This window comes from Ambystoma mexicanum, chromosome 9 (genome assembly GCF_040938575.1).
Source record: "Ambystoma mexicanum isolate Mex_15411 chromosome 9, UKY_AmexF1_1, whole genome shotgun sequence".
NCBI lineage: Eukaryota > Metazoa > Chordata > Amphibia > Caudata > Ambystomatidae > Ambystoma > Ambystoma mexicanum.
In genome coordinates this window covers 1432922082-1432930211 of record NC_090931.1, presented here as the reverse complement: position 1 = coordinate 1432930211, position 8130 = coordinate 1432922082, and the positions used below count along the sequence as shown (strand labels likewise).

The window sequence follows — 8130 nt, the reverse complement described above, 5'->3', positions numbered from 1 at the left end:
TCTGTTGCCATCTTTGGCTACCAGGTATATATCAAATTCCGCCTTCTATCTTCTCCAGGGCATAAGAGGGCAGCCTGGATTTTGTAGGAATTTAGGAGGCAGTGGGGTCTAGGTGGTGCATCGCTAATATAGGCTTCTTTTCTGTGTCATGATCATTTTAATTCAGCACATGAAAAAATTTGGACGAAGAAGAACAATGTCAAACGTTATTTTTGCTTGGCTTTGCGAGTTAGCATTTGCTGGCTGCCATGGAGAGTGAGTGACAGCTGCTTTAGGACTTGATGCCTAGATCATGCAGGCTAGGTTTATACATTAGGCACGGCTGTAGGTCCTTTTCTTTAATGACCAAGGTTGGGAGATGAGGAAAGCTTTAGCGTTGAGCCAGGCTTCATAAGTAAAAAGCGTGTAACAGCTGATTCAAACTTGTTCACGAATCAAAGTAAATGAAAAGTTCAAAGTGCCCAAATATTGAAGCATGTACTGACCTTCTGTCAGCTGGTGGCACACATCAGTTTGTATGGAGGGCTACAGTAGCAGACATGTCGTCCAGGATGCTGTGGCTGGGAGGTGGACAGGTCAAGATTGTCGCCAATCGTTATTTTCCTTATCCAACACAAATGAGTGACATGCCCACTGTTATTGTTGATTTAGTTTGTATATATTTACTTCAGTAAATGAATCATCTTCAGTAAAGCATATTGTAAGGAAGGCATGGCATCAACAGTAAAACAAACACAAGTGACCACAGTTCAAGAGTGTTAGAGTGTTTATTGAACTTCAATTGGGTTTGAAAAATGCCCGTCTAATCCTAAATCTAAAGAGGACAGTAAGCTGAGACCATCAAATAATAATAACACGGTCCTAGTGGTGTCAAAATAAAAGGGCCTATACTAATAAACAGATAGGAAATCCTTACCTCTAAATACAAATAGTGTGGGAAACAATGTTATGCAAACGAAAAGTGTTCACGAAATGATTTGTCAGGATATTCAAACCTTTTGCTTCCCTTGCCCACGTTTTCAGCCTGGGACAAGGCGGCACACTCAAGCTTAGCACAGTCTCTAGCTTCTCTAGCACATGGGTGCAGTTCAAAACTTCAATATCATGGCCGCCTGTGTCAAAGACTCATTGCCATTCAAAGGGTCTTCTTTCAGAGGGCCTGAGGCAACAAACAATAAAGGTCTGTTCCTTTCCTTCCAGGATTCTCCTATGCACGCTTTTCTCAGGTGATTCACTGTTTAGCTTGGATCCCCCACCGTCAGGCTCAGATCCTCTTTAACACAATGTTCTTAGGATTTTCACGTATCCAATTTATCAGGTGATTCACAGTTCACTCCGTATCCCTTTCCGCTGGGCTCAGATCCGTTCTAACACAAAATGTTCAATCAGTCTCCCTCTGCCAGGCTCAGACCAATTTATCTATTGTAACACAAACTGGCTTTAACACAAAGCTTTCAATTGATCTCCCTCCGTCGGGTTCGGACCAACTTTATCTATTTTGCCATCAACTTTCTTTACTGTATCAACATCGAAGACTTTCGTTTGTGCACAGGATTTGGCTTGACCCATTCACAATCCTTTGCCACTCTTTCACTTCTGTCAACGCTCAGCTGGACACCTTACAGAGACCTTCGATTGGGCATGCATGCAGTGTCGTACCACTCTGTCAAAGATATCGTATATCTTGGTTTCAAAGTTCAATCACTCATCTGCAGTATTCAACTTTACTTGTGTTGGTTATCACACGTGTTTCATACAATGTTCGTTCCAGCACTCGCCATACAATGTTGGCGTTTGCAACCTTGGCTTCAACACAGACCGCACTTGTATCTGTCTCTGCAACTCACCGGCTGTGTTGATTTCACGGACACTGCTTTGTTGTTGGAGCCAAGGACAGTACCACAGCAGCTGGTGATTCTCCCTGCCTTGATTATCGACACGGGAGGGCCTCTAGTACCTCCGACACACAATTCAGTATTCCTCAGTCTGGTTTCCTGGTCTTACGCTTTCTATTCTCGTAACTTCATGAAAGTAACGGTTCCTTGTCGAAAAGGTCAATGGAACTTCCCTCCTTGTGATCCCCTTTGTTTTTGCCATCGTGGTCCTTGTGTTAAACTGCCATTTTAGAACTGCTGTTTCCTCATGTGCTTTGCCTCACTCAGATTGTGCTCTCGTGCTCCGCCTTTTATCCGTGTGGGGAAGTGTAACGGAAGTCAGGTTTGCGCAGAGGTCAGTAATTGCCTGACCATTGTACTGGGACACGTCAGGTATACGGCTCGGGGGTTAGTCCGTTTCCTCTCATAGCAGGCTGTGAGAAAGTGTTTGTGTTGTGAAAGGGGGGGGGCTAAGTTCCTAAGTATCCTACCTGGTAGGATGGGGTAAAGGTGTTACAGGGAAGGGGATACTGCGTCTCACCATCCGGTGTCCCACTCTCCAAATACCCCTCACCCAGATGATCCTCCTGCACTGGTCCACCCCAAGGAACTGGATCCAAAAGCGATGGGCGCGTCCTGGCCTCCTGGATGACAGATACCCAGGGACTAGTGGGTGATACACCTTCTGGTTTCTCACAATACCTAGCCACAGTTGTCCTCTCTTCTTCCCTTCAACTTCCATTCTAGAATCCCATAATCGCTACATCACAGTTTTCTCTCACAAGTAAAACACAACAGTTATGCCATGTAGTCTACTATGGGGTGCTCTGCAGATATCCCGCAGGCTTGCTTAGAGCTCAGGATCCTGCTCTCTGCTACACGAAGAATAACTCAGAGGACCAAATGTTATGCTTCTTAAAAATGCAAGTACATCTTTAAAGAAGATAGGTCAAGACTGAAATATATGCTAGTTTTTCAGTGCTGGTCTCATTTACGCAAGAGCTGACCAAGGGCTCTGGGTTATACCAGCGCTATAGGTTAAGACAGTAAATAGATTTTTTAATGTGCGTTCTGTATCATACATCAAGTATACCATTTGATGAGGTTGGATCCAGTGGTGGCATATGCTGATCACTTTATGAGAGCATGACAACTGGCAATGAGCAATATACAATCATACCAAAACCATACACATATTGAGAGCTTACAGGGCTTTTTCTGCTTCCTTTAAATTTTTGACAGTGCAGTGAATGGCGAAATCTATAACACACCACTCTGAAACCAGGCTACTTTTATTGGTTTTTACTTACAATCAACATAGCCTCATTATGAGGCAACAATAAACAACAAATTAAGAAGGTGATCTATGTACTTTCCATTGTCACATAACTGTTCCCATTTCCTGCATGTCTCAAGCAGACACTATGCAGAGTGCAGCTCGTTCTTTGAACCACTAATGGACCACAGATGAACGACCACAGATGCACAACCCTAGCTATATGCAGGGGCGGTATATGGGAGATGGGTAAAGAACTGGCTAACAATGGGCACTGTCAGTGCTCATCAGGATGGAGCACTGTCACACCCATCAAACAGTATATATAGAGGTAATTAGTAAAGAGGCAGGTGAGCTCAGCTTCATTGCCTCCTGCAGAGATGAAGGATAATGTCTTCTGCAATGTCTTTTCAATTGCAGGTGTGGTTATGTTACACTAAATCATTGTGCACATTGTGTGGAAGTTGCAGTGCAACAGTGACTGGGGTAGGCAAAATTGTTGTTTTTATAGGGATTCCTACTACATGACCAAAATCTGCAGCCAACGTTATGAGTTGACCATGTGAACCATCAGAGCCAGTGATTAAAATTCTAAATACAGACTAAGGCTCTCTGCTTTAAACAATGCCAGTTTCAAAGGATGCACCAAAAGAAGACTGCATAACTATGGATAAAATATGTGCTATGAACTCAAACAGTCATGAAAAGTAGTAGTGTTTATTGTATAGTGGTACACAATGCACACTGTAATTGTTATGTTGCAAGAGTGACAAGCCCTCTTCTCCTGTGCCTCGTGAAGGATAGTCCTGAGGTTGGGCACAGTTCACACGTTTGATCCCCTTTTGATCTTGTGGGTCTGTTGCCCTACAAATGCCAGCAAGGAGCTTTCAGAATAGCTTGACATGAACGGTCTCAGAGATACCCATTGAACACTGCTGAGCTACCAAGCTCTGAAGTAAGGGGGTCACTCCTCTCAATGGGCATGCCCTAGCTGTAAGAAGGCTTCATCTCTCGGTTGCACTCACTGGAGGTTGTACACACCACTTCAGTTACCTAACAATTTGATTAGGGCACCTAATGCACCTATTGAGAGTTTCCAATATACCACTGAATATTTGAGCCAACTAGAGAAAAGGTGACTTTCTCTGGCTCCCAGTGTGTCAAGGACTTCAGTGAAACGTTACTGCCAGAACTAGTGCATTGACTACACAGGTATATGATCAACACACTAGCATTTTCCTAGCATTGTAAATAACTCCAACAAACCAGTGGCTGTGGCCCAAAGCCTTTGTTTTATCTGCTTAAAAGAAACCAAACACCTCTGGGGACCTCACCCTGGAACTCCAAATTTCTCAACAAGCGCTGGGCTACTTCATGGCCTTCGACTTCAATGCCCAGTGCCAACAACGACCAACAACTTTCCAACAGTTCACCTCCACCACAGCTGGATAATGCCCAACCAGGATCTCTGTGAACAGAGCACACTGTGCACCTTATAAACTCCCCTATTTATCATACTGTCAGGGAGCCAATTTCCTTGATTGCCGCTGTGGGGTCTGCTTTGTGCATCATGAAATGACCCTGAACCTGGGCGGCACTGATGCGGTCCGAGGCTGCAAGTGCTGCTTTGGCAAACTGCTCTGCTTCGTCTGAGTGTTGCTCAGGGTAAAAGCGGAGGAACATCTGCACAAGCTGCCAGTGAGAGCAGTGCCCAATGTACTGTTTGACATCCACGCGGCCTGGGCGAATAAGGGCGGGGTCCAACCTGTGGAAAAGGATACAAGAGGAAAGTGGTGTGGTGATTTGACTGTAAGCATCAGGTGTTAGGAGTGAGCACAGCGCACGATTTACTATCAGTTCAGATTTTGTAGAGACCAGTTTACTGAAATAAGGACTCACTGTGTGCCAGTAGGTCAAAAAGATAAAAACAAACAACGTATGAACATGGCCATTAATTCTATTTAATTTACCATAACACTATATTACTATTTAATTGATGCAAGTATTACTCTAGACAGGCTATCAAGTCTGACCCCAAGGAGCGATAGCATACCTTGGATAACCATTTATATTCTAATAGAGAATCATGGTGACTCAAGGTCTTCATTGAAGCATCCCAATCTCAGAACAGAAACCCTCAAATGAACAAATTACTTACCTTCAGTAATGTTCTTTCTGATCGATATTGTATTCTACCCATACATTCCTATTTTCTTGAAATATTTCTAGGACTCTAACCTTTCTTGGCTCTGGGGGTTGCCACATGCCACTGACCCGACTGTTACGTCTTCACTGGCATCGGATGGCATGCTCATTATACATAAGTGGAGTTGCATTACCTCAGGTCCACACAAGTGTCTCTGCATGAAGATGCAGAGCAATGATACGACTTTCTCCATAGGTCACAAACAAGCTGACTGAGGAGATTGAGGGAGGGTTGATGAGGAATCGGTGTGAGAAATAATGTATTAAGGACGTGGAGTAGTGTGCCAGATGGAGCGGAAGAGAGACACACTGGGCGCTGGCACCCAGAGAGATGGTGTGACCCAGTGAGAGTTGTTCTTCCCCCCGATCAGCTAAGTAGATATTTAGTTAGGGAGGGTGTGCCCTATTCTACTTACCCCAAATGGGTTTCGACAGATAATGAAACTAAGGTCTTCTGGCAACTGAAAAACTGAAACAGTAAACAAGAGTGTTTGAGAAGCGCTCTGGCAGTTAGGGCCAGAGCCTGTATTTATTTATTTATTTATTCATTCAGGTTTGTAGAGCGCACAACAGCCCGGGGGCATCGTGGCGCTTGTTACAGACATGTCTTAGTTACAGATAAAAGAACAATTACAGATTACAGTTTGGTTGCTATTAAAACAGACATTTTAAAGTGACAGTTAACAAAAAACAGTTGCAATTTACAGAACAGAAAGTGTGGTTTAGAGTTTTTTTCGGAAGGCAAGGAGTGAGTTTTCTGCTCTGATGTCTGTGAGTTGAGCGTTCCAGGATTTGGCGGCAATGTATGGGAAGCCTAGGCCCCCATCTTTGGCCCTGTTGATTCGTGGGATGTGAAGTTGGTTAGTATATTGTGTCCTGGTGGGTCGTGTAGAGGAGGATTTGATAATTGTCTCAGATAGGTATGATGGTGCAGAGAGAGAGAGACATTTATGTGTGAGGGTGAAGGTTTTGAAAGTGATTCGCTCTTTGAACGGGAGCCATTGAGCCGATTGTCTGGCCTGGGAAATATGTTCCATTTTTGGGATGCTTAAGGCTGCCCGGAGTGCATTGTTCTGCGTGACTTGTAGTCTGTTTATGTTTTTTTGGATGTACCTGCTAGTAGAGCGCTGCAATAGTCTCGTTTAGCACCAATAGTTGCTCTAGCAATTGATAGACACTTGGGTTTGGATAAGAAAGGTTTTATGGTGTTTATGAGCTTGGTGGTGTGCGCGGAAGAGGATGTGATAGCGCTAACCTGCCTAGTCATGGATAGAGTGGAGTCCAAGTAGACCCCCAAGGTCTTGACAGCTGTGGACACAGGGATGATGGTGTTGTCAATGGTGAAGTTGGCGTACAGTTTATCAAGTTTGACTAGATTATTTTTTTGACCTAATATAATTATCTCTGTCTTATCCCCATTTAGGCCGAGGCCATTGCTGCCTTCCAGGCCTGGATGGTGGAATAGATTGTGTGAAGTGCCTCGGCATCTTTGTGGTATGAACCAGAGAGAGGTAAGAGTACCTGAGTATCGTCAGCGTAATTCATGTACGCGATACCAAGTGAGTCAAGCTTGTTGAAGAGAGGCTTTGCGAACAAGTTTTATAGTGTGGGTGCTGTGCACGATCCCTGTGGGGCTCCGCAGTGAATGGTGGTAGGGGTAGCGTTTGCTATGTTTGAGAATACCTTAATTGCTCTGCCTTTAAGGAAGGAGGTGACCCAGAGAGCTGCTTCTTTAGAGACGTTAGCTGAGTTGGTAAGGTGAGATGTGAGGGTCTTGTGGTCAACCAGATCAAAGGCAGCCAAGAGGCCTAGAAGTAACAAGAGGGCTGGCTTGCCTTTGCCCATGATTTGGGTGATCTGATGCTTTAAATCCACCAGGGCTGTTTCAGTACCATGTCCTTTTCGGAAACCAGATTGCCTAGTCCAGAGGATAGAGTGGGTTTCCAGGAAGTGTTGGATCTGGCTATGGGCGGCTTTGTCCAATACCTTAAGGAGGAAGGGCACGGTGGTTATTGGTCAGTAGTTATTTGGTTGTAGAGGGTCGAGAGAAGGCTTTTTTACGAGGGGGCGGACCCAGGCCTCTTTGAGGCTGTCAGGGATAATGCCTGTTCTGAAAGAAGCATTCATGAAGCGTTTCAGGAGTGGTGTGAGACGGTCTGAGCACTCCTTAGGGAGACATATGCCCCCTTTACACATAGAGGGTTTGAGGTTTTTGAGTAGGTTCATTACTTCTAATTCAGTGATGTCACTGAAGGTGAAAACAGGTTTGGTGGAGTTAGTTGAGGTGGGAATTGAGTTGGTTTGCTTTGACCCAAAATGAGGGGGTAGGGCTTTGCAGTGATCCTGGATTTTGTTTTTGGAGGAGATCGATTTTATTTAGCATGGCAGATTGAATACTGGCACACCAGGCTTCATCTTTGACTATTTCATCTGGTGTGTTAGGTACCGAGATGAGCTCGTTGAAGATCGTGAAGATTTCCTTTGAGTACGATTTAGCATTAGTAATGCGTACATTAAATGCTTTGGCTTTGGTGATGGCTGCTTTGTATTGGTGGGCAATTAAGTTAAAGCTATTTTTGGCAGTGTCACTTGGATTGATTTGCCAGTTTTTTTGTGCCTCTCTTTTACAAGAGCGCAAGAACTGTAGTTCTTAGTGAACCAAGAATTTGAGTGTAGTGATTTCTTTTATTTTTTGCTTTCAAATGGTGCTATTATATTAATAGCTTTGAAGAGAGTATCCTTATAAATGTCTGCTACGGTATTAGGATCATTGGA

General features: G+C 44.2%; 1 protein-coding gene across 2 annotated transcripts in view; it reads right to left on the bottom strand.

The window, feature by feature from the left end:
* Positions 1 to 3150: 3150 nt before the first annotated feature.
* Positions 3151 to 8130, bottom strand: part of BCS1L (BCS1 homolog, ubiquinol-cytochrome c reductase complex chaperone) — a 184311-nt gene continuing 179331 nt past the window's right edge. For both annotated transcript variants that reach the window (XM_069616850.1, XM_069616851.1), the window contains exon 8: positions 3151 to 4915. In XM_069616850.1, the coding sequence (XP_069472951.1) occupies positions 4663 to 4915 (253 nt within the window). In that variant the 3' untranslated portion in view covers positions 3151 to 4662. The remainder of the gene's footprint in view (positions 4916 to 8130) is intronic.